The sequence below is a fragment of the Eurytemora carolleeae genome, unplaced genomic scaffold (genome assembly GCF_000591075.1).
Source record: "Eurytemora carolleeae unplaced genomic scaffold, Eaff_2.0 scaffold1055, whole genome shotgun sequence".
In the NCBI taxonomy this organism is placed as follows: Eukaryota; Metazoa; Arthropoda; class Copepoda; order Calanoida; family Temoridae; genus Eurytemora; species Eurytemora carolleeae.
In genome coordinates this window covers 25,015-52,504 of record NW_019396943.1, presented here as the reverse complement: position 1 = coordinate 52,504, position 27,490 = coordinate 25,015, and the positions used below count along the sequence as shown (strand labels likewise).

General features: G+C 31.7%; 1 protein-coding gene across 2 annotated transcripts; it reads right to left on the bottom strand.

The window, feature by feature from the left end:
• Positions 1 to 428: 428 nt before the first annotated feature.
• On the bottom strand, positions 429 to 25,688 carry LOC111710364 (synaptotagmin 1). Of its 2 annotated transcripts, XM_023484435.1 has the most exons (15): positions 25,583 to 25,682; positions 19,306 to 19,454; positions 15,107 to 15,147; positions 13,850 to 13,936; positions 12,031 to 12,240; positions 10,644 to 10,755; positions 9,517 to 9,657; positions 8,996 to 9,061; positions 8,679 to 8,785; positions 7,061 to 7,157; positions 5,516 to 5,639; positions 4,621 to 4,709; positions 3,420 to 3,545; positions 2,257 to 2,409; positions 429 to 1,446 (listed from the first exon to the last, which is right to left on the bottom strand). In XM_023484435.1, exons 4-15 carry the CDS (start codon positions 13,933 to 13,935, stop codon positions 1,273 to 1,275), a joined length of 1,485 nt encoding a protein of 494 aa, XP_023340203.1. In that variant the 5' UTR covers position 13,936; positions 15,107 to 15,147; positions 19,306 to 19,454; positions 25,583 to 25,682; the 3' UTR covers positions 429 to 1,272. The 2 variants fall into 2 exon arrangements, with proteins under 2 accessions (XP_023340203.1, XP_023340202.1); XM_023484434.1 differs by lacking the exon at positions 19,306 to 19,454 and having other exon boundaries at positions 25,583 to 25,688.
• Between the last annotated feature and the right edge of the window lie 1,802 nt (positions 25,689 to 27,490).

Sequence of the window (27,490 nt, the reverse complement as noted above, 5' to 3'; positions counted from 1 at the left end):
ACATTTGTTTGCTTCTCCACGCAATCATATTTAATTTCTGGGGTAAAATCATTTTTGAAAGGGGGAAAGATTTTTCAAGAAAAGAACTAAATTTTTGCCACAAACTCAAATGTTCTAATCTCTATTTCTTTGAAACCTTACGTTGTAAACCTCAATTCATTCAGAGGGTGAAAGTTTTGCATAGGATAGTGCTTAACTTTAGCGACTGCACAAACTTTTAGGATTTTTAAATTTTAAACAAACTATTTAATAGAATAATTGAGAGGCTTAACTGATTAAATCGGGAAAGGCGCTGAAGGAGCTGAAGTCAATGTTTTAATAGTTTCGCCTTTAAATGAAAGGGATTTAAATGATTGTATTTAAATATTTGGAAAATACCTAACATTTAATTCCAATATCTATTTAAACTCTTCATGTGATTAGAAATATTCTACAATAGATCTTTTATTGAATAAAAGATTTAACAAGATTTTTCATAAATTTTCTCACAATGTTATAATTGATCCAGTGCTAGTATGTACAAGCATACACAGGTTAAATAGATGCATTCACTCCAGACTACTAGTTCTACATCTTGTACATCAGATATATTTAAGAAATTAATTTAAAAACTAAAACCTAAAATTAGTTTTAATCCAAACCCTTAACTACAGGACAAGGAACACGCGGTTCAACGAATTGAACCAAAATAAAAAGGATTAAAAATTACTTAATCAATTAATTAGTTAATTGCAGAAACTTATTGCTTTGAAGCTTATTAAATAATATTATGCGATTGTAGAATTCTACTTGTACAGGTTCTATCCATAGTTGAGCGTTAGAATAGTGAAAAGAGAAATCGAACATCAACAAACTGTTTCAAGAAAATAACTTGTACGGAGAAACGAGTGCATTGCAACATGTCGGAATGTTTTGAGATTCCGCAAAAAAATCCGAAGACCGTGTTTTCTTGCATTTATCAAAATGCACCCTTCTGATTTTGTAGCAGTTCATTTGGAGGTTGGTAATCCATTAGACGATCCCGTTGTTTGCAAGAGAATAGACAACGGGATCAGGATCCCGTTGTTTGCAAGAGAATAGACAACGGGATCAGGATCCCGTTGTTTGCAAGAGAATGTAGACAACAGGATCAAGATCCCGTTGTTTGCAAGAGAATATACAACGGGATCCGGAGGATCAAATTCTATTGTTTCGTGGATAATGGTTTGTCCAAAGAAGATAACTCAAGTTTGATTTATCAACTAACAGATCAGAAAGTTTCTTCGACTCTTCCTACTTCTTCTCATCTTTCTTCTCCTCCTTCTTTTCTTCCTTCTTCTCATCCTTCTTATCATCCTTTTTATCATCCTTCTTGTCGTCCTTTTTGTCCTTCTTGTCTTTGTCTTTCTTCTTATCCTTGTCCTTGTCCTTTTTGTCCTTTTCATCATCTTCCTCTGGTTCAGGGTCCTGAAATATATTTATTAAATTCTTTGAATAATATACTTTGTATAAAGTTAAAAGTTGCAAATTTTAAACATTTCTAAATTCATGAATTTTCATTCAAGCTTAACTTGATATTTTCAAACTAATTAGAAATAGCATGAAAGTTTTCATTAATAAAAGCAGCAAAGGTTTAGACATTAATAACAAATTTCATCCTGAATTATAGGTTAATATCAATGCATTCAATAATTAATTATTGTTTTTAAATCTAAATTCTTCTGTTAGTACGAATACCTATACCTGGAGAACCCTTTAAATATATGTACCTGGAGAACCGTATATATATCTATACCTGGAGAACCGTATATATATATCTATACCTGGAGAACCCTATATATTTATACCTGGAGAACTCTGTGTATATATATCTATACAACTAGAATAACCATATATATATATCTAAACCTGGAAAACCCTGCTAAATATCTATACCTGGAAAACCCTGTATATATATATCTATCCCAGCAGAACTCTGTGTTTATATATGTATACCTAGAGAACTCTGTGTAAATAAATATGTATACCTGGAGAACCCTGTATTATATACAAATATACCTGGAGAACTCTGTTCTATTCCTGGAAAACCCTGTAAATAATCTTTACCTGGAGGACCCTGTATTTATATCTATACCTGAAGAACCCGGTATATATATATCTATTCACGGAAAACCCTGTATACATATCTATACCTGGAGAACCCTGTATATATATCTATACCTGGAGAACCAGGATACCTTGAGAACCCTGTTTATATATATATATATTTATCTATACCTGGAGAACGTGCCACTTGATTATTGGTCTTCTAGGATTCTCTAGAGCTTCTTTCCAGTGTTTGAATCCTGGTTTGTATTCCTTATTCTGACTCCAACCCAGCTTTATCTTTCCAATAGGATCTCCACCACCGATAAGATCGTAATCACAAACCTAAACATTCAGGGTTTTTGGAAACTTCGTCTTCACAGTTGTAAGAACAAAAGTAAGGGATTACATTGCGTGTGTTTAATTTGATAGTAATTTTCTTCCTACTCCGGAGCCTAACTGTTTATTAAGTTTAATTATTTGGTAAACTAGTTTGGTTCTTTGTGATAATTTTGATGGATTCTTGTGCAAAATTTCTAATATATATTTTATATATATTTTTCTTTAAATAAGTATGGAGAAGGTAAAGACTGCAAAGAAAGTTTTAAACAAAGTACTGAACAAATTTTCTTGGAACGTGGTAATTTTAACGCAAATTGGAATGTCGGAACCAGAAAAAGTTACATTTCTTCAAGTATTTTTGGTTTATTAAAGGGACTGTTAGCCTAGTCCCTCAGTGAAACTCCATGCAAAGAATAGATGTCAATGTCTGATACACAACGGTATCTTGACTTTGTTTGATCAAGTATTATTTATGTATCCATGTTTAAAGTTTGAAAAACTGATTATTTTTAATTGTGATTTCTCTACAAAAGTCTCATTTCTGCAGGAGAAAAACATTTAGGAATTATCAGAATTATCCACGTTTTAACTTAAAAAAACGAAAATATCTTCCACATTAGATACAGATACATGTTTCAAATGTATCGCTGAAAAACTGCCATCGCCATCTTTTCATGGAATGTCACTTACTCTTTCAGTTTAAGATGTTTAACCCCATTAATCCATTATAAATCCCTCCGAATAATATTTGAGGAAAAAAAGGGTTAAATAACTCAAACTTTATAGAACTGAGTTTTTGCCACAAACTCTGATTTTCTAATTTTGATATCTTTGCAAACAAATCTAGTAGATCTTTGATATTTCAAACTATGAATTCTGTTAGTTCAAATAATATAAGTTTGAAATATCACAGGTGTACACCATCAGGTTGCATAGATATTGGAAAAAGAAAATTTAAATGTTTGGCAAAAACTATGTTTTCTTTATTCTGAAAAGTAAGTATTATTTGTTACCGTGATATCAAGAGTAACTCTCTTCATATCCATCTCGTCAATGATAAACACGAAGGATTCGTTCCAGTAGGGATTCAAGTTGCAGCTCTTCACGCTGGTCTTCTTTTTCTTTCCAATCCTCTTTTGCTGAACATAAAGCATTTACATTTTAGACTGATGTGACGCGAGATTATTCCCAAGGTATTATTATATCACCGCATATTTGGATAATGAAGAAAAGGAATTTTATCAAAGAGAATATGAAATCAGAAATTCAAAGAAAACAAAGATTTTCCTTTGATTTGTAATAAATTCCAATCTTTACATTAATTCCAATTTTTTTATCTTAATAAAATTCAAAGAATGGGGTTAGTAGAACTGCTTAAACTCAATTTATATTCCACTCTTAACTCTGAGATAAATTGAGATAAATTCTGACAAAATTTAAGTTAATGAACCAAATTTTATCTTGATTGAACAAGAACCTTCTAAAAACTGGACTTTCGTTCCTAAAAAGTATCCTACTGTATTTTATGATAGGTGGAAAAAGAATAGCATTACTACTCGCCCTTATTAAATTCGAAAAGAAATATAAAGGATACCAGGATACCACAATTTTTAGAATTAGTAACAAACAATCTCGTACCGCAAGTCCTTGGTCCGAAACTCTTTCTTTTCCCATAAAAAAAACTCGTGTCTTGTAAGGAATTGAATCTTTGCTACAAACTCAAATTTTCTAATCTCTATATCTTTGTAACCTGATGGGGTAAACATTTGATATTTCAAACTTAGATATTTTGATCTAACAGATTTCATAGTTTGAAAGATATAAGGTCTACCAGATAATTTGGTTGCAAATCACATAGGGGTTAGAAAATCAGAGTTTGTTGCAAAAGTTAATTATTTTCGTGGATTTTATCCATATCTTCTCTGAAATCAAATCTTATACTAGACAGCCCTACGATATTATTATTAACTCTCTTATCTTCTATGTAGAAAAGTTCTTTGCTCATGTATATATATTTATATATATTATATATGTTCGCTATAGCTGGGCAAACTGCTCACCATATCGGGGGGGGTGACCTGTGCTCCAAAATGTTGGAAATGTTTGAAATTTGGCAACGCTAGGCATTTCAGCTAAAATGGTGATTTTAATACCAAGCAGGGGTAAAAGGCGGAAGGAACTATGATTGGCACTCCATCTAATCTCTGATATTACCTTAGAATCGAAAAGTTTAAGTTTAACGTATGGATCCGAAGCTCCGGTGATATCCATCTTCTTTAGCTTCCTCGCCTCAAGAACAGCAACTAGAAAACATAATTTTAACATCACGCGGCATTTATAAATAAATATTTTTCCAAAGGAATTGAGTCTTTGCCACAAACTCTGATTTTCAAATCCCTATACCTTAACAACCAAATGTTGTAGACCTTCGATATTTCAAACTATCAAAGTTTGAAATATCAAAGGTTTACATAATTTGGTTGTAGATATATAGGTATTAGAAAATTGGAATTTGTTGCAAAGACTCAATTCCTTAATTCTAAGAATAAATGCATTGATGTCATCTGATTTGTCTGAAAGTTTTCTATTAAATATATCAAATAAATCCAAATTGAAAATCCACTGAAGTTGAATATTGCTGTAAACAATATTGAGAACTTTGCTTTTAGTGCGTCATTTCTCAAATAGAATTAAATCTTGGTTTAAAGCTAAGAAATATAATTCGAAATTTTACAAGAATATGTTTTATTTTATCAGGAACAGAGAGTCCAGGTTAAATTTTAAAGTGTTTTATAAGTCCTTTATTACTATTATGGATATCTTTTATATATTATATTAAGTTGTAATCTCGGCTTGTTTGTCCGATCACAACTTAGGAATCGGGCCGATTTGCCTCAAATTTTGATTGGGGAACTTGGGAGAGCCACGGGAATGTTCTTAGATTGGTTTTGAGAGTCTAAATTGAGTGGATCGATTATTATCGGGAAAAATCGTAATTGACGGGTAAACGGATGGGACTAAGTATGACTCCCCTGAGCAACACTGGGAACTCAAGCTAGTGTTTTAATAAAAACCGTGCCGGGTTGAGGTTCAGACATAGTTTTTTTACCAGTCAGTTTTCCGGAAGAAGGAACGTATCGGAGAGAAAGACAAAGATCTCCAAGATATTGATTTGAACCATCATCAACCGGAGCCAAATCCTTCCACTCCTGAACTGGTCCTGCCAGATCAACCTACATGGAGAAGTTTAAATCGAATTCATTGTTCCCTTTTCTTTCCCAGGGTTCTGCTAAACCTTAAAAATTTGGAAAACCTCATCTGTAATTTGTAAATCCTTTATAGGGTTTCATAAAACTCTGATTAAGGTCTTTTTGTTAGAGGTCTTTTAAATCTTCAAGGCTTGGTATACATTAAGCAAAAGTCCATAATTCAACCATTTTCATGGTTCTTCTAAATCTACCAAAAGGCGCCTAATGTTTGAAATAAGTTTGAAAAGTTTTCTCGGCAAAATTAGAAAATTTGTAATCTAATGTTTGTCAAAAACTTCAGGAGAAAAGTTTGTTTCCAGGATTACGATTCTCCCAAATAACATTATTATTAATAAAAATAACTTATTAGCTTAGAATTGAAATCATGATTAATAAAATAACTTATTATCTTATAATTTAAATCATGATTAATAAACTAACTTATTAGCTTATAATTTAAATCATGATTAATAAACTAACTTATTAGCTTAGAATTTAAATCATGATTAATAAACTAACTTATTAGCTTAGAATTTAAATCATGATTAATAAACTAACTTATTAGCTTATAATTTAAATTATGATTAATAAACTAACTTATTAGCTTATAATTTAAATTATTATTAATAAACTAACTTATTAGCTAATAATTGAAAACTTTCCGTTCTTATTCCTGTCCCATACACTGGTCTCTTGTATTATATGATAGTTTCCTTGTCTACCTGTCTACATATCTACATGTCTACCTGTCTACCTCTCTACCTGACAACCTGTCTACATATCTACCAGTCTTCCTATCTACCTGACTACCTGTCTACATGTCTACCTATCTACATATCTACCTGCACTACCTATCTACCTGACTACCTGTCTACATATCTTCCTGTCTATCTGTCTACATTTCTAAATATCTACCTATCTACATATATACCTGTATACATATCTACCTGTCTACCTGTATACATATCTACCTGACAACCTGTATACATATCTACCTGTCTACCTGTATACATATATGCCTGTCTACCAAATCTACCTGTCTACCAATATACAATGTCTACCTGTCTACATGTCTACATGTCTACCTGTCTACATGTCTACATGTCTACCTTTAACATGTCTACCCGTCTAAACGTATACCTGCCTACCTAACTTCCTATCTACATAACTAACTGTCTACATTCTCTCTTTCTACCTGTCAATCTGTTTACATGTCTATATATGTACCTGTCTACCTGCCTGCCTGTTTAGCTGTCTACCTATGGTACCTGTGTACCTGTGTTCCTGGCTACCTGTCTACCTCTACCTGTCTATCTGTCTACCTATTTACCTATCTATTTGTCTACTTATCTACCTGCCTACCTGTCTCCCTGCATACCTGTAAATGTAAGGCTAGCTATGTATACCTGGTTGAGTGGGAGCTGGAACTCCCCTGTTTGGTCTGAAGAGGAGAATCTGTCGTAATCGTAGACAGCGAACACAAGGGTCTTGTCGAACGTATCACTGAAATCATAAAAAAAATACTTTAAAACGAAGTTCCTATCATAAGATCTAATAGAACTGATTTTAAGTAACCCAAAATTAAAAAAATGTCAGGTATTTTTAGCTTTCTGTATAAACCCGAAGGCCTATTTCTAGAGACACAGATTGTCAACAAAAAGAAAAAACAGACAAACTGTTTTTTTAAGACTACCGTTGTGAATAGTTTTTGGTATTCTTTAAATGACAGGTTTCTTGGCTATTTCTTTCAACTTAATGCATGAATTGTTGTGATCTATAGGAATTGTTGTGATCTATAGGAATTGTTGTGATCTATAGGAATTGTTGTGATCTATAGGAATTGTTGTGATCTATAGGAATTATTGTGATCTATAGGAATTGCTGTGATTTATAGGAATTGCTGTAATCTATAGGAATTGTTGTGATCTATAGGAATTGCTGTGATTTATAGGAATTGTTGTAATCTATGGGAATTGTTGTGATCTATAGGAATTGTTGTGATCTGTAGGAATTGCTGTGATTTATAGGAATTGTTGTAATCTATAGGAATTGTTGAGATCTATAGGAATTGTTGTGATCTATAGAAATTGTTGTGATCTGTAGGAATTGCTGTGATTTATAGGAATTGTTGTAATCTATAGGAATTGTTGTGATCTATAGGAATTGTTGTGATCTATATGAATTGCTGTGATCTATATGAATTGTTGTAATCTATAGAAATTGTTGTGATCTATAGGAATTGTTGTGATCTATAGGAATTATTGTGATCTATAGGAATTGTTGTGATCTATAGGAAATGTTGTAATCTATCGAAATTGTTGTAATCTATAGGAATTGCTGTAATCTATAGGAATTGTTGTGATCTATAGGAATTGCTGTAATCTATAGGAATTGTTGTGATCTATAGGAATTGCTGTGATCTATAGTGAGTATGTAAATCCAATTAATGTCAGTCCTGAGAGAAAACTTCTTCTTCCCTTAAGGTAAGAATAAAATCCAGGCCATAAATGAAAGTAAACAGAAAAAGAAATAGTTTCGATTAATTAGATGGCTCGGGGGATTTCTTGTACCCGTTTAATCTCAAAGTAGAAAATGCATCCAGCAAAATCACTAAAATTAAATTTATGTGACCAACATATTTCAAATAACAAATGTGGCAATGTACTCTTAATAAGCCTCTAAACTTGGAATTAGAAGTTAAGAGTTGAATAGATAATATATTGGAACCCAAATTGGTTTTAGATTTAAAGAAATTCAATTGAAAAATACTGTAGGAGGGAGGTTTAATTCCACAAATGCTTTGCATTTACACAAGATACAAGATACAGGATATAGAAAAAAAAGATTATAGACAACAGAAAACAGGATACAAAAAAACAGATGACAGAAAACAGGAAACAGGAAACAGAAAACAGGAAACAGAATTATGAATGTAGGATGAAGCTTAAGGTTATAAGATCAAAATGGAAGAATAGATACCGGATAAAGAATACAAGATACAGGATACAGGATACAAATACTTACACATATGGAAGATTCTTAAAGATGAAGGTCTGGTCAAATTTTGGATTTAAGTTCTTTCTGTGAACTTTGGTTTCATACTTCGGTTTTTTATCAGGGAGCAGGTAGACCTAGGGTTAGATCAGTCTTCAAACTTAGATTTTATTTAACTTTTTAATTATACGCAGAAACAAAGGGAAAAAATTACCTTCAATCAAAAATGTTTTAAAGTTCTTAAATTCTATTAAATTTTTAGCTAAATGCCATATATAATGCGGAATTATATTTAAAATGTTGTAAAAAACACGTTTTTAAAAAAAAAAAGTTTGAAGAATAATTTCCTTGACGAATGGATCTGTGAGCCCTGTACTCCAATCAGTCGGAGGCAGGTCACTACATTCAATCACCTTCAAAATAAAAAAATAAGACATTTTTAGAGATATTTTCACTTTTAAAAGTAAAAGTAAACAGTAAAATTCTAAAGTTTTTTAGGGTTTTTTGGACTTTTATCGGGCTATATCTTTTCAGATTTAAGGTGTAACAGATTCATTCCGTTTTCTTTACTGGATTAATTGAACAAAAATGAGACTTGTTTCATTCTGCTTCACATTAAATAAGTTATCTAAAGACTATATGCAAGGTAGAAAACAAATTTTATTTTATATTTTTAGAGTTTTAAGTCTTATTCTTTGTGGGTAACCCTGTATTAAAACGCGGAGAAGTTCTTTCTGATAAAATCCGTACAAACTTAGCTCTAGATACTTTCTTTTTGGAGTTTATAATTTATCTCTTGTACTGTTTGCTAAATCGTTAGTTTCCCAAACTTATCTAACTTTATAATAGTTGCGGAGTGTTGACTCACCGTAACTTTGAGTTCCTGAGTTGTGAAATCATACTCCAGCTTGTAATGGATCTTCCCCTTGAAGTCTTCATTTCCCTTGATCTCCTCGATCTCTTCGGCCTGCTCCTCCTCGTTCCCAACCAGGTCCTGCTCATCGTCGTCCTGAACAATAAAGTCACGGTTAAACCAGTGCTTAGGATCCGGATCCGTTGGATCTGCAAGGTTTTGGCTTCCTGGATCCGAATCCAAACCTAAGGTGCAAAATATCAATCAAAAACTGAAAAAAAACTTTTTTACTCTCAAAACTCAAATTTGAACTGTTTAAAAAAAGAGATAATAAAAATTTCCTGATCTCTGAATGGTTCATAAAGTTTTAGCATAAAAAAACGAAAAAAAAAGATAAAAAAGTGACAATTCAATAAATCTTAAAGAAATGTTCATGACCTGGATCAATTTGTTTCCAGTGCGGATCCAGGATCCGGATCCGAATCAAAATTAAATGGATCCTAAGCACTGGATTAAACAAAGAACTTCAGGATTTGGCTCTTTGAAGAAGATGATGGAGAACATATTTGGCTTTGATATAAACAGTGAGACCAAAATAACTGTAGAATAGTAAGACGACATTTAATTAACCCTATGTGTATTTAATGTTGTTATGAAGCAAATAGTTTTACCAGTAGCTAGAATATAATCTAACTCAGTGAAATAGATCTGTTTTACACTGCACAATTGCTGTTTTCCATGTTCTTTGGACTATTTCAAATTATGAATTTAAAAGGCAAACAGTCTTAATCCTATTCCGCAGTATTATGGGTCTCACCGTAAAATGTAAAGGACTTTCACCCTTTCTTTCTATTTTTATAAGAAATTCTAATTTCTGATATATTAGTGTCATCATTCCCCATTTCCACACTTCTCACCATCTCCCCATCTCCCCATCTCCCATCTCTCCATCTCTCCATCTTCTCCATCTCCACATTTACCCATCTCCCCGTCTCTCCATCTCTGCATCTCCCTATCCCTATCCCCCCATCTCCTCCTCCACCTCTCCCCTCTCACCCATCTACCTACCCCCAACACCTGGATTTAATTAATTATTCTACCTAACAAGATATTGTCTGAATAATAAAAACATGGATCCGAACCTTGTTATCATCTGAACCCTTTGGTCTCTTCTTCCTCAAGAATCTCCAAGCGCACCAGCCTCCTACTAAGAGTAGGACCAGGATCACTGTAGCTATAATCGCGAGTATCATCCTAGAAAAAGTCGTCTTAGTTTTCGAAGAAATGCGCGAAGAAATTTTTCGAAAATTATGGGGCAAGTTGTTAAACGGATTCCAATGTGTAATTATAACGGAGGAAAAGAAACATAATATTTTTAACTTGCTTTTAAAATAATAAAATTTTTGAAAGTGGATTTTGTTTTCAATTGTTCCATGTTTCATCTTTTAAGATATTTTGAAAATATAATTTTGATTGATTTCAACTTGTTTATTGATAATTTTCCTGATTCTATTGATTGCTTTCAATATATTTAGATTATGGCAGAACAATTTATAATATTAACCAGCAGGAACATGCAACATTTCTGACATGATACACTTGACAATTATTCAATAGAAAAGTTTAATAATCTGTGTTAGATGATCACTAACAAATTATTCTTTCTATCTCGATCAGTTTCAATATGTACAACTAAATGCACCGTCATCTACTAATCCCTAATTTGATATTTTATACTTAGATTATTTGATTTTATTTGAAACAGAATGCATAGTTTGAAATATTTAATATCTACGACATTGGGTTGAAAAGATATAGGGAACAAAAATCAGTGTTTGTGGCAAAAACTCAATTTTTTTTTTCAGATAAAAACATTTTTTAAGATATTATAATACAAATTTGTAAATATATAGTAAATTAAACTTTTATTCCTTTGCGCAGATGTTTTAGTTTTATGTCAAATAAACAATCAAAAAAGGTAATTCAGTTTTCTGCTACTAGGCGCCCTATCACCATTATTATCATTATCATGAATAATTCCTTTCTCCGTCATGTGTAAGTGAAATATATGTATTGAGTCAGCATTTATCTTTTTGTGTGACATAATGAGACATTTAGAGCTTTAACAGTATCTTACAGTGATTGATAAAGATTGTATAAAAGAAAAAGGGGGGGGGGACTTTTTTCTTGAAATATAAATAAATCTTTCTGGATTTAAACAAATATTAATATATTTTTTAACAAAAAACTTCTTGGTCTAAAGCTAAGATAAAAAAATTCCCTCGATTTGATGAAAAAATTAAATATTCAACAAATTAGTGTTTTATCTGAAAATCCATTTAAGGATTTGAATTCAATTTGTGATCCAAAGAATCAGATTTATTTTTACAATTTAAAATTTTCTTCTTTTTTTGAAGAAATTTTGATGTTGAAATTGTGAAAATGCAATTTAATGAAAATTGATTGAACCTTTAGAAAAACTTAAAATTCAATTTGAAATGGGAAAAAAGAAAGTTCCAAAAATCTCACCATGGTTTCATGTGAAGTTTCTCCGCGACTGGTTTTAAAAAATCTTCCGCCTTGTGCTCAACCTTCATTATCTTTTTCTTCGTCTTCTCCAGGATACTCTCCTTCGACTCCTTCTTCTCCTCCTTCACCTCCTTCTCTTCCTTCTCCTCCTTTATCTCCTCCTTAACCTCCACCTCGGCCTCTTTCTCGGCATCCCTCCTGTAGCGAGACCTAAACAAATATAAATTGTTTTAACTTTTTACATTTTTACGTTAGATTCGTTGAAGTCATTTCAAAATCTAACGGAAAAGTAATATTTTCCATCTTGAAAATACAGAATTATTTTGATTTTGTTTAGTTTTCATTTTTTTTTAAAATTCTGAGTTGAAGTGATGTATTTTTAAGAAAACTTCTCTCCCCAGGAGAATAAAAACACATAAAAAGAGAATACAGAATAATGTTCCCCTCTTCTATCATTATACAAAGAACAGTGTAAATCACCCTTAGACCCCCCGCCCTCCCCCATTCAGCCCCGGAACTTAATGCTCCCTGCCCGCCTCACTGTGGGCCCGAGGCAACTGGTTACACTGCATCTAAGAATATAAAAATATGCTAATTCTTCTTATTTCCACCAACTACTACTGCAGAAATTCAAGGAAGAAAGAAAAAAGTTCAAATTTGCTTTAACAGATTGTGTTAAATTCAATAGAAATCATGAAAACCAGATAAACCAGGTAAAAACATGATTATTTTGAGTGGTGGTAAGATTCACTTGTTCCCAAAATTGAGTTTTTGTGTATTTTTCATGTATATTTCATTTTACAAAGCAAAATGGTCCAAGTTTCCAAGTCCTGTATTATGTTCCCTTCTAATTTAAAATTAGCAATGATCAATTTTGCAAGGTTACCCACAAAGGAACTCTGTAAATCTCAAGATTTGATTTTGTGTTTTGCCTTAAATTATTTTTTTTTGGTGTATCACATCACCTACAGTGGTAGGCGATTATATCAATAACAACGGAGACGACTTTCGATTTAAATTTCTATTTATATCAAGCTGTTAAACAGCATGGATACACATAAAAATTTGTAAACCTGTAATTCGAAAAAAGCTTGTTAACATTTGAAACTAAAATATAAAAGTCGTCTTTATTGTATTGATATAATCGCCCACCACTGTAGCAAATAAAAACATAATCGGCTTCCAGGACCCATGAATGTAAAAAAATATGTATTTAATCTGTGCAGTCGTCTCTGAAGTTTCTTTCATATTTCACACCACCCTATTCTTCAGTAGAACTCTAATTAAAATTGCACAAAATTGGCAGAAGGTTCTAGAGCAGTTTCCCCTCTTTTGCACTTTTTGGATCCCCCCTTGGCCATCCCCCCCCTCCTATTCCCAATCCCTCTCCATTAATCCTTGCAGTATTGCTCTAGATTAGTTTGTTGCAAGGATAAACTACACAATTTCCCTAGGATTTATGTAGCATTAAACTATTTTAAAATCATTTTCATTTAGAATTCACGAGCAACAGTTTTATAAACACTTTAACGTTTAAATTTAAATTCAAATTTAAATTAAAAAAAAGGACTTCTTTTCTTTTTATAGAGCATCTGAGATAAGTGTGTAATTGTATAAGATAAGTGCATTTCAGAAGATTTACTTCGCAAACATTTTATTGTAAGAAACGAAAGCCTTTAGTTTATTCGTTTTGAATTAATATTTCTGATCCTTTGAGAGCTCCTTGAGTTGATTGAGCTTGAATATTTTAAATTAATCTCAAACCTAAATCAAACCAAACCAATTAGTAATTACCCTACCAAAAAAAGGTTTGACTTACCTAATCCTTGTATCCGAAGCTGCGAAGGAAAGCTGGCAAACGACAAGAAGAAGAACCAATCCTAGAAACAGCCGTCGAACAGTCATCCTAGACATTTAGATATTATAGTAGCTGTTTCCTAGACATATAGATATTATAGAAACTGGTTTCTAATCATAAACATAGATATTTTATTAGCTGTTTGATAGACATATAGATATTATAGTAGTTGTTTCCTAGACATATAGATATTATAGTAGCTGTTTCCTAGACATATAGATATTATAGTAGCTGTTTCCTAGACATATAGATATTATAGTAACTGTTTCCTAGATATTTAGATATTATAATAGCTGTTTCCTAGACATATATATTTTTAAGCTGTTTCTTAGACATATTGATATTATAGTAACTGTTTCCTAGATATTTAGATATTAGTAGCTGTTTCCTAGATATATAGATATTCTAGTAGCTGTTTCCTAAATATGAGGATATTATAGTAGCTGTTTCCTAGATATATGGATATTATAGAAGCTGTTTCCTAGACATATAGATATTATAGTAACTGTTTCCTAGATATATTGATATTATATTAGCTGTTTCCTAGAAAAGGGTCTCCGAATAATATAATGATAAACATTATTGGATTTGGAACTGCGTAAGTTTATTTAAAAATATTATTAATGGTTTTCTGCCTTGAAAGAAAGCCTATAAACATACTACAATTATCAACTAAATAGATTGAATACATCATAATAATACAGTTTCATTGTTGCGCCTTTTTTGTGATAATTTTCTATTTATCGAAAAGTTTGATTTTACCCGTAAGAACAGAATTTAAAATAAATCAATGTAAAAGAGTAAACAAGAAAAAATCAAGAAAGGAATTGAGTCTTTACAACATACTCTGCTTTTCTAATCTCTATATCTTTGCAACCTGATGATGTAAACCTTTAATAATCAAACTTAAATTATTTTATCAGAATCCATAGTTTGAAATATCTGAAGTCTATAGAGATTGGGTTACTAAGATATAGAGATTAGAATAACAGAATTTATGGTAAAGACTCAATTTCTTCAGCAAATAAGTAAGAATTGCTTAAAAGTTTCTGTTGTGCAAAAGATAAGAGTTTAAAATCATCTTGAACAGAATAAATTTACAAATTCTCCTAAACTACCAGAGAGTTTGTACAATTGAGTTCAGGTCAGAATATTTTCACTTTTAATTAAAATGATTATATAATAATATAATTATATAATTATATAATTATATATTACCTGATTTAGAAAAGAAGGATCCCCCTCACCAGAAATTCAACCTGAATTATTTAAACATTTTAAACTTTATTTATTCGTCATTTTTAATTTAACATTTAACTATTAAGCAACTTGAATTCACAAATAAACTTTATACAGATCAATTTCTAGGGGTTTATTAAAGGGACGGCAGACGTAATTTCAATTGACCCGACATTTATAAGGTGACATTTTCAATTAACCTCTAACGAGGGGAGGAAGGCCAACCACAACAATTTCTCGTCCGAGCCACATTCTCCTCATTTTCTTGTCCGAGCCACCTCAAAATCCTCGTCCTTTCAATATTATTTTTTTAAAGTGTCTAATCCTTCCAGATAAAACTATTTTTAAAGAATCGGGCCACGTTAGGGCAAAAATGAAATATCAAATTTTTGTAAATCGAAAAAAAAACTTTCAATTGAATTAAAAATTTCAAGTTTAATGTCTTTAAAAATGTTCACCTTTTTTACGCGCATATTCAGATATTCCTGGTGTAGAATGCCGCAAATAATTCCAAGTTTATAGAACTTCAATCTTTCTTGTTAACTTTAGTGAAAACCATAGAATTTTTCCGGGTGGTTCCATGGGGAAAATTATAGGCAGAGGTATGCCGAATATTTTGCTATTTTTTTCATATCACGAAGGTTAGCCATTACGGAGGCAGAAGATATTTAAGTTTTACCTAAATAAAGTTTGACATCATTCTCATGGTTTTGAAGATTCCAACATGATATAATCATTGCAATACTTGAGGAGAATGTGGCTCGGACGAGAAATTGTTGTGAATGGCCTTCCTCCCCTCCTCTAACCCATATCTAACCCATATTCATTTATGATCAGGGAAAAGTTTCAAGGGTACCTTATTGAATTATAAATGCCACTCTTTAAATGGAGGGTCACTTGAAATTACGTCTTCAGTCTCTTCCTTTAAGATCTCGTTTGGTTTCAAAGTTTTTGCCACAATATATAGACCAGTAATACAACACCTTTCATGCGCAAAATCTTTAAGCAGTATCTAAATTGATGTACAATTTAGTCATATATTTCCGAATAGTGTAAAGACGACATTTAAGCCCCTAAACTTATCAATTAAATCAAGCAGTTTAAATAACGACGAGAACTAGCGGAGTCATTGCTCATTTGAAAAACATTTTAATTATAAAGTTTGTATATAGTCAATAATTATATGCAACTTAATCAATTTGATGATTTGCTTCCGTTTATCAGTGTAAGCAGTGGTATAAAAGTCGTCTTTAGTTTTGAAGGGACAACGATTCTAGCTTGTACACATAGACACTTTTTATTTTTGTTTTTAACGTTCGTTTGAAACTTTTTTATACTTTCCCAAATATTTAAGATAGTTTTTTGTCTATTTGTGTCGTAAATACCAATTGATTTCTTCGCAAACAAAACGAATCCTTCAACAAATTCGGGTGAAGTAATTAAAGGTTTACTTCCTAAACGCAATCTTTATGTTACTACAAAACTCGTAGAAAAAATATGCATGTTAAGATAGCTACACGTTTGAAAAGCTAAAAATATATTTAAATATTGACTAAATATATTCGTTAATCTATTTATGCAACGACGACAACATTATAGTTTTATATTTATCAATTTCATAAAAAAAAAGCTATTTAAACCGTCAGATTAACCTAACTAAGGCCGAATTTAAAGAGTTTATACCGCGTCGCCGATCCGCCAAAAACCGGTTCCAATTGAGTGCCGGTTCAAATTTCGAAACACTTAATAAGTTAATTCAAATTCTTTAAACTCGGCCTGAGAGCAAAGTATATTGAAAAAGATAAACTAGTTTAAAGGCGTATTAATATAAAAAGTGTGAAAACTATTTTAATGAAGTATATCCGAAGTCTAGCTAAAGAAATACCAATTCCTGGTGAATAGGAAGAAATTAATCCTGAAAGATGGAAATGGTCTGATATAGGATAATCATAAGCTTCAGACTAACTGCGCCATTCAGAAATATAAAACATAGAAAGGGTATTAGCTCGGTTCAAAATTGACAAGTTTTTGTAATTTTTAAAATATTTTTTAAAACTTTTTCAATGCAATTCTTTCATCATAGGATTTTATAATTGCCCATTGATAAGACCCTTTGAGCTAAACCTATCATTCAGTTATTCTGTTCTCTCGACTATGGTATTTTAAAAGGACTATCCTTATTAAAAGAGGGAAATGTCCGATTTAAAACCTTAATCGGACCAATACCGTGGAAGATACTGGCTTATACAATATTTAATTCCGATAATTTCTCTATTGTCTGTGAAGCAAAAAATGTGCAAATAACTTTTGCAGAGAAACCACAAACCTCGATATCTAATTCATATTTCATCAGAAAAAGCTTTTAAAGGCACTGTTGTGAATCGGACATGCCACTTTATATATATATAGATGTTCACTCAAAATTACGTTTACAGTCCCTTTTATACCCAGGGTGGAAAAGAATCAAGTAATTTGTACTTTAAGCTTAAACTATATCAAATTTTTCGGTTTGTTTTGATAGATCGAAACCAACATTAACAATGAGATTCTAACATGAGTGAAAGTATTAATTATTAATGTATAAATAAGTAGATATATAGATCTATCATCTAGTCAATTTTCTTTGTAACCTGAGGTTACTGGCTACTGTCCTCACTGCCCACTCTTTGCACTTTTACTTGTATTGATTAGACAGAGTTTAACATATCTAATAGTTTTTATGAATAAAAACATTAATACAATACAGGCTTTTAGCGGCAAACCGGAAATACAATAGTTTTAGATCAAAGAAAAATTCGCAAATAATGTAAATTGTTATTATTGAATTTTACTGATTAGCGACACTTTGACTTCATGTCGTCATTGTATTATACTTTAGAAAGGTTTGACCTTGATAAGAGTAGAAAAGAATACCTCCGATTCAATATTTTTATGTGAATATTTTCAATCCTTTCATTCAACGATTCTTAATCATTCAGAACAAGTCATAGTTTCAACTTTTAAAACCATGATAAACGTACAATACAAAAAGAAATGATTGCCGTCTTTGCTATTCCTTTTAAGATAAAATGGCGCTAAAGATTTACGATATGCAACTATACATACAGGGTGTCCCACGAAACATGACAGTTGGTGAAAAGTTTAAATGCTTCTTCCATAGTTTGTGAAGTTTTTGAACCCCAAGAGAATAATATAAAAATTTTGCATGCCAGCCATATTATAGTAAAATTGATTTCACAGTAAAATGTATTTGAGTAAAAGATTTTTTCAACTAAATAAACTGCAAAAAGTCTATAATATCTAATACAGTATATGGAAGAACCATTCAAAACTATTCACAAACTGTCATGTTTCGTGGGACCCGGACACCCTGTATATCTGATGAATCTGAAAATGTTTTGGGAACATTTTCAACATTACAATTCGGATGCAAATTATAAAAACATTCACTTTATTTATGAAAAAAATCAACAATTTTTTAAATTAATCTGGTAAAATATAACCGTTTAAAATCTAATACATATTTATGAAAAATTGAACGCAGCACGGTTATAATTTTCAATAGATTCAAAAATAATTACATTTTGACATTATAAGAGGGGGCGACAACAAAGTTACAACGTTCAATGCAGTCGATAAGAAACCAGAATACGTTTAATTACAATGGGACCCATACAACTGCGGAAAAAATACATATAGGCAATATTGTTGCAAAGATTTTTTCCACCAGCTTTATAGATCAACTTGTTAAGTAAAACTTGTCCATTTGAGACTACTGTGTGTTTCTTGTTTATTGCACTATTTAAAATATTAACTTTAAAATTTTAAGGTTTTGTATATCTGAAAATCTTAAACAATGCCGGAATTTATAAAAATGTAATTACTAATTACTGATGGTTTGTACAGTGTACACCTTGCATGTACATTTATTTATATTTTTTATTACCCCCCTACGACACAAGGGCAGAGTTTGACATATTGATTAACTGTTTGGTAATGTACTATATTTTATATTTAAAGTTCAATCTTTAGAAAACATCTGAAATTAATATCTAACATATAATTATTTATTACGTTTCTATTTTAACGACTTTAGAGCATGCAAATTCAAGAAAATAATTCTTTAAAAAAACATGCTTTTTAAAATTCCAAAACATGCTTTAATTTTAAAACCCTACCTTCTTCGAACCTTTTCCCCTCCTCATGGGTGTTCCAGGTTTCTAGAGGGGGTCTTGAACCCCCCTTGGATAGTGCAGCGGGCCCTGGACTCCCCAAGGTGGGGGCTCGGGGCCCCAGGTGGATAATTGTGCAGAGGGCAGCATGCAACCTTAAGGTAGGTTCTACCAATAATCATTGTCCTTTTAGATTTTTCAAAAATAAAGAGTTTAGCCATTTTTTATTCAGATTAAACCAAAATGGCGGAACCCTTCATTCAACTAGACGATAATAATAATAATAATAATGATAAAAAAAATCTTTAAAAAGTTTCTGCATAAAATTAGAATGTTAATATGAACGAGTACTAAACATTAAGTCTTGTATTTTCCAAAAAAACAGAATAAATGAATAAAAGAAACACCTAACCCTAACAGAGATAATGAGAACACGTTTTAAACATGGGAATACAATGTCGTCTTTACAAGTTTTTTTTTGTATCTTGACAACATATTCAGACGACATTTTCTAGCTAAAATATTCAGAGTTGATTAAAGACGACTTTGGATTCTCGTTATTGTATTCCCATGTTTTATAGGTAACACTTTAAGATATCTTTATTGTATATGTAACGGGGAGTTTATACAAATGTAAAATATTTATAAAAGATAATTGTTTTATCTTTTATTCAAATTTAGAATTTTAAACTTTAAAAGTTAGCTTGTGTTGAAGTATAATTTTCTTATAAAATCAAATGAGAAACGACAATTTTTGCTTTTAATCTTTTTTGATTCATAAAATTTAAAGAAACATGAGTAAAGTTCCTTACATAAAACATTATTATTTAAACCTATTCCGCCTGAAGTGCTTGCCCTAACGTTTTTGGATATAACTCTAAAAGTGATGATTCAAGCCTATCACCTAGGGAAGTAGATTGCACAAATTTTTCACATCTTGTACAAATTCTTGCACAAATGTGAGGTTTTAAATTTTTGAATATTTCAAAAGAATTGCATTTTTGCACAGCTAGTTTTTTATCAGGTTTTTGAAGTAGAGCCCGAGGGCTTTCCAAAATATGTTAAATGCTATGGATTAATATCACAATAAGGAAATAGAGGGGTTGGACAGTAGGAATAGGGTTAATAAACCTTAAACTATGTTTTAGAAATAAAATACGTTGATAAATAGATATATTATACCTCAGAACCTGAACCTTAGAGAACCTTCAATATTGGACATACCAGCAGATAGAAATATTGATAGATAGATAAATAGATGATGGAAATAGAGAGATAGATAAATAGATATCGATAGTAAAATAGATCTAATGATTTAGTTGACGGTTTCTAAATTTGAACCATAATATTTAGATCCGCAGCATGAATTGCAATTCCCCCCCCCCTCTCCCGGCCAGCTGATTCTGAACTAATAATATTTAATACTAGCTTGGGAACCCAGCTTTGCCTGAATACTAAATTTTTGTTATAAAAGTCTAACTATTCAACTTAGATTTCTAAACCGAGCTAAGAACATTCCCGTGATTCTACCGAGTTCTCCAAAATGTGAAGCAAATCGGTCAAGGGGTTCTTGAGTTACCTACTGGGGAGGGACCAACAAACAAACAGAAAAAAAACAAACAAAGATTACTACTATATATAGATATATTGGTTGCAGAGTAAACAGTTATTTCTCCCCTACTCTACATCTACTCCGACCCCTCTCCCTTCTATCGGAAAAAACAAACAAAGATTACCACTATATATAGATATATTGGTTGCAGAGTAAACAGTTATTTCTCCCCTACTCTACATCTACTCCGACCCCTCTCCCTTCTATCGGAAAAAACAAACAAAGATTACCACTATATATATAGATATATTGGTTGCAGAGTAAACAGTTATTTCTCCCCTACTCTCCATCTACTCCGACCCCTCTCCCTTCTATCGGAGTTATTAAAATATTCTAGAAATACGATATTTGGAAATTAAAACAAAATAAGTTGTTATAATTTTGTTTGTTTTTGACAGAAATTTGCTTATTAACCATTAAATAAGATGATCCTGTAGACAATCAAAGACTGAAGACGACCTCTGCTATCGGTATAAAATTTACCGCAGCCAACTTATATTATATTCTTTTCCTTTGGTCTCTGCGGTAACATTGCCACAATATATGTAAATTGTAAACAATAGAAACAATGACCCCCATCAGCTAAAATCGCCCCCCCTCTCCCCCTCTTTTTTCTTAGCCCCCCCCCCTCTACTTTGGTCAGAAACAATTTTGTTAAGAGGATTTATTCAGCGTTTCTTTACAATAGATTTCCTTTGTCAATCCTGACGTTTCTAGATTCTTCTAATGATCATCTTGTGTCAGCCATATTGGAATTTATGTGGCAGAGTAGCAACCAAATATACAGTGAGAACCAGAAAAACTCTGGAATAAGAAGACGACATTTATAATTTTAAATATTTTGCAATGAACATGATACACCGCAATTATGCAGTTTGTACAAACCAATTCACTTAATATAATTGATTTTTAAACTATAGTAAAACTATTTGATCTGTAACAAATACACTTTAAATATTGCTTTAATGTCGTCTTCTCATTCCACAATTATTTTATTCTCACTTTATATGTTTATATGTTAAGGTTAAAAGTAATGGAAGCTAGAGATGTAGGAATATCAGATATACATAGCAAAGGGTTCTTTTTTATCGGGACATTATTTTAGCTTCATGTTTATTGAATCTGACTGTATCTCCTGTCTACAATATTGTAGACGGTGGAGGGGGGTAATTAACCCCATGTTGGGCAATTACAACTCTTTAATTGAGATGAGAGGAGAAAACCTAATCTAATTATTGTGAGATGAGAGACGGAGGAGGAGAAAATTAAGAAGAATAAAAATTCGTTGTATTCGATTATGGGCTGTACCCTATCCTCCTCCATTTATGAAACAATAATAAAAAATTAAAACTAATCAACAACTTTTTAGATGGTAATAAAATAAAATTACGATAAGAAATGAACGAACAGGATTTTTTCATCATATTTCATGTGTACAATGTACATTGAACAGATGAAATATGTACAATGTACATTGTACAGTTCGTACTGTGTCGAGTATAAAGTGCCATAGTTGATACTATTGTTTCTTTTTCTGTAAAAAATAACTCAAGTTTATTAATGACTTCTTTATATATTAATATCCTATTGATCAGAGATATATAATCTATATCAGTTTTATAAACTTCTCTTCTAAAATCCGTTGCATTATGCATTTTTTAGTGCGTTGCAATAATACAATACACAATATCAGATAGAAGCATATAGCTGCTGCATTTAGATAAGTAAATTTACTAGTAGCTCGACAAAATTTAGCTTGCTTGATTTTGGACCTTTCACGTTTAACTAAAGTTAATTTTACGAAATCAATGTCACAAAGTCGTAGAGTAATGTTCCGTTACGATAACTATCTGCTAAAAAAATGTCATATATTTAAGTCTTTCTTTTTTATTCCGAATGAAGCAAAGAAGAATAAAAATTACGGTCCAAGATTGCATTTCCCGAAGTTTTCTTATCTCTTCAATGTTGGCATTGGACGGAAGAAAATAAATCAAAAGTAAATCATAATAATGTTGGATTTATTCCGAATCTTGTTCTAATCCAATTCTTACTTACAAAATTCATAATTATAAAAATAAAAAATTAGGGCGCTTTGCGCCATTTATTTGTAATTCCAAATCTTTTTGGTACATATTTTTAAAGCAATTTCTTATTTGGCATAGAAGACACTACATAGCTGTCAGGATACCAACGCCTTTAGGTTAGCTGTTATAGAACCCAAACATAAAATTTACCTTTTGACATTAAAATTCAAAAAAAAAATTGTAATCCAAAGTTTTAAATTCTAAAATTTTTAATTATCTTTTGATTGGCATAAAAGTATGAAAGAATAAAGATAAGATTGTGATTTCTTCGATCTTAATTTTCCAGTTGGCTGGTTTCTTTGTTATTCTTCTCTTCAACCTCTCTTTCATATCAACTTAGGGACTAATATATTTAATACACATGACTTCACTCAATAATATATGTTTTCATAGCATTTCCCCAATATATTCATATATATTTTATGCTAATCAGCCAAAATTTTTCTTATATAGAAACACAAAAATGTTATCTTTCTCTGAAAAAAATTTTAATTTTTTGGTTTGAACCCAAAAAACTGAAAATGATTCACGAATACGTTTTTTTTACAAAAATTCAATATTGTAAATAATTCTTTTGCCAACTAAAAAAATAGTTCTAGTACATTTTTTAACAACTTTTAAAATGCCCATTCTGACATTGTACTTTTTTATGTATCCAAAATCTACAAATATCTATATTTATAAAGTAGTAATCTATGTTTGTTTGTTTGTTTGTCCGATCATAACTCGTGAACCCTTTGAGCGATCAAACTTTGATTGGGGAACTCGGGAGAGCCACGGGAATGTTCTTAGCTTTGTTTTAAGATTCTGAGTTGAGTGGGTCGAAAAATAACTGAAATAACAATTTATGACCAAGTGCGGGTAAGCGGCGGGAGTAACAATGAGTACCCTGGGGAAAGCTGGGTTCCCAAGCTAGTAATGTATGAAAACCTGGATATTAGCGTCCATTTGTATTATTATGAGATGTAAATAAATAATGTATTAGAGTGCATACATACACTGAGTACTGAGTACATGATGGTTAGGATATGGAAAATATCTGTTACATGTATATTTGATATTTTGTTTATTTGGATATATTAGGGAAAAACAAGAGTTATTATTCAAGTCTGCTGATTATTATAAAAAGGACTGGGAATAAAAAACGAGGAAATGAGAATTCATAATTTTTCTCTTTATTGATGTCGATTTTGTGAATATTATTTTAGAAAATCATATTTTTCAATTCTGGTTAAGAACAAACCATCGCAAAAAAGTTTTAAATTGGCAATTGTTGTAACAAAAACAATTCTAAAAATGCTCTGGGCACTTGTTTAGATATAGTTCAGTTGCAAATAAAAAAAATCTTAAGTAAAAAAAAGAGACGAGGAGAATTTCCTTGTATTCTGGTTCCCACTGTTTGTTGAAGATAAGATATTATTCTAGTGTTAAATATCTATACTGGAGGTTAGAATGAGGACGGACCCCGGAAACCGGAGCTGAAAACATGTGATACGGGCTGGAGGGATTCAAACCAAACCAAACCTTCACACAAAATGTATTCGTCTTTTTATTAATTTTCAAACAATTATTCAGGCTTTTAAAAAACATAATATTACGTAAAATGTATTAGTAAGCTCAATTCTTTTTTAGATGAGAAAAACTCTTTTTTGTTTTTTTTTTAAATTTAACGTGAAAAGGCAAAAATTGAGTTTTATGATTGTAAAATAAAATTATTAAGGGTTTCAATTTAATAGTTTCATATCACATAAAAAGTAAAAGATGAAAGAGGAAAAGTATCTGAGAAGAATTAGGATATTGCAGACAATCGAAGAAAATTGAAAACAGAAAATGAAGAAAAAAACAACAATTAAGAATAAATAAAGATTTTTCAGCTAAAACTGAAAAGTATGAAACTGGGTGTAGAACTAAGAAACTTAAAAAGATAAAGCTCATTGGCGTAACAGAGGAGAGGGGGGGGGGGTCAGAACTTTACGTCGCCCTATATTTTATAACCCAAATTAGAGCCTATGTAATAGGAATTTTCAATTGAATAATAAAAACATCCCAAAACGCTGAAAACATATTAATATGAAGGAAAATATTAATAAAAAATTCTAAAATAAGGACACTGAAATATCAAAAAGTTTCAGCAGGAATGATAAATGATAAAAAGCAAGAAATATGAATATTACAATAAATCGTTGAAGTATATTAAGTAGATATTTAAAAGTTTAGAATATGGATTCTAGAAAAATTAAAAGAGAGAAACATGACGGAGAACCGTAGAATTTAAAACTTCTCTTCTAGTTTTCCAATAGTTGAAGGTTCATCCCATGACCACTGACCACCCAGATATATATACACTCCTTATATCACCTACTAGACTACATACAGGAGAAATAGGGGAAACTTTCTGATTTTGTTCAGGGTTTAAAATATTTGTATCCTAGGATTAACTGTGATGAAGAGGGAGCTAAATAGAAACATTGAATCTGGACAAAGCTGCGCTTAAAGCGGTGAAACACAGATTAAAGTCGTGACAGCAAATAAAGGTAAAAAAACAGGCAGAAAATAAATAGAAATAATTTAGATAAGGATTACTCACTCATCCTCCTGTTCTGATATTGAGTATGGTTGCAGGGTAGGGTGGTTGTAGTATGGTTGTGTATGAGCAGGCTTCCCGCCTGAACTGCTGGTTTCTGGGCCTGCAACCCCCCCCCCCACACTTCGGTCTCGTGAGTCCACAATCAATAGTACCAGAGTCCAGAGATTCAGGCACCAGAGGCCGGAATATCTGCGGCCTCCGGGACTAAGGCCACTGCCTCCTAGGGTATTATTATAAAGCAAAATAAATGAAAGCTAAAACATTGAGCATGCATGACTGGAACGACGGTGTGACTGGAACGGTGTGATTGGAACCATTTTGCACACCACAAATAAAAATTATTAGTCCAAACTAATTGTTCCTGGAAAATATTAAAAAATGTCCTGTTAGTTTAACTATTTCAAACAATTTTAAGAATTTCTTAGATATTCCTATATGAGGTTTGTTATGAACAGCGCTTTTATATTAAATATTTCTTTAGTGCATTCAGTATTTTCTTTTTAAAGGGACTGTAAGCGTAATTTGAAGTGACTCTCCATGCAAAGATGGCACTGCCCGATTCTCAACAGTACCCTTCAAAGCTTTGTCTGTTCAAGTATGAATTAGATATCATTATTTTTAGCTTAGAAAACTGATTATTTTTAATTGTGGGTTCTCTACAAACGTGACTTGTGCATTTCCACTACAGGAAAATGATATGAACTATAAGCATTCAACAGCTTTAAACTTGTGCTAGTTGCGCCCCTGCAAGTTTGTTCAAGACTCAGGAACAAACAACTTGGTATATCACATCATATGGATAGGAAGAAATATCGTACTTGAGAATAGGAACAAAGCCAACAGGTCAGCTCAGCAAATGCAATATAGGATTTTAGGAACAAGGTAAAAAAAAAGAAAGAACTAGGAACATTATAAGTTCATAAAAAATTAACAATACAAAACACGAATGTTGGGTGAGTTAGGAACAAAACAGAAAATACTAGATTAGGAACGTCAAAAGAGGATTGAGTAACAAAAAAACTATAAAATGGAAACTATAACAGAAATATTTACTATTGAACCAAGAGTCAGCTAGGAACAATAAAAACTAGGAGTTTCATACATGCACTAAGAACGAACAAAGAACAATAAATGAAATCAGAAGTAAATTTAAGGAATAATAAAAAGATTGTTTAGAAATATGGGAACAAAAATAAAGGATTAGGACAGGGATTTAGGGTCTATAAGGGTCGAACGCAGTGTTAGGAATTAATAGTTTTACTTCTTTGCATGAAAATCAGGAACAATTTTACAATTTTGATTGATGAGTATTGATTAAGGAACATTATTACTATACATATACAAGTTAGATAGGAACAATATTATAACATAAGTCTAGTTTCTTACAAATTACTCCACTTCTGACCTACGCCAAATCCTCTATACTACACATCCGGCCTACTAGCAAGTGGTTTTAAAGCTGCTATATGGACTTGTGACTGCAGCGCCCGGCCCCCTAGCCTGTCCTTGCCGCGGCGCTCGGCCCCTTAGCCTGTCCTTGCCACGGCGCTCGGTCCCTTAGCCTGTCCTAGCCGCAGCACTCGGCCCGGAAATTGTCTGAACCTAACCTAACCCTCAAGTAATACAAAAATAAACAGCTGACTTAGGTCCGATATTGCAGCAGGTCAGAAGAAAAGTTCGTCAGAAGTTCAGTAGGGTTGTTGTTGCTTATAGACGATGTAACATATACATACATGTAACATTACCATAACATTTTTCGTCGTACTGATGATTCAATTATTTAATAAATATCTTCTAATACTATAATTCCTTTAAATAATTAAAATACTTGAAAAGGGGATACACAATTTACATACGATTTATCAAATTAGGAACATTTTTTGCCTCGAAATCTCGAAGGGGGGGGGG

What these genes read in the sequence shown, in the direction of transcription:
- LOC111710364 (XM_023484434.1), bottom strand. Translation starts at nt 13,935, where the DNA reads ATGACTGTTCGACGGCTGTTTCTAGGATTGGTTCTTCTTCTTGTCGTT. An exon ending in TCCAGCTCCCACTCAACCAG is followed by an intron (nt 5,640 to 7,060) that starts GTATACATAGCT and finishes TTCTCCATGTAG; the next exon opens with GTTGATCTGGCAGGACCAGT. An exon ending in TTCTTCCGGAAAACTGACTG is followed by an intron (nt 4,710 to 5,515) that starts GTAAAAAAACTA and finishes TATGTTTTCTAG; the next exon opens with TTGCTGTTCTTGAGGCGAGG.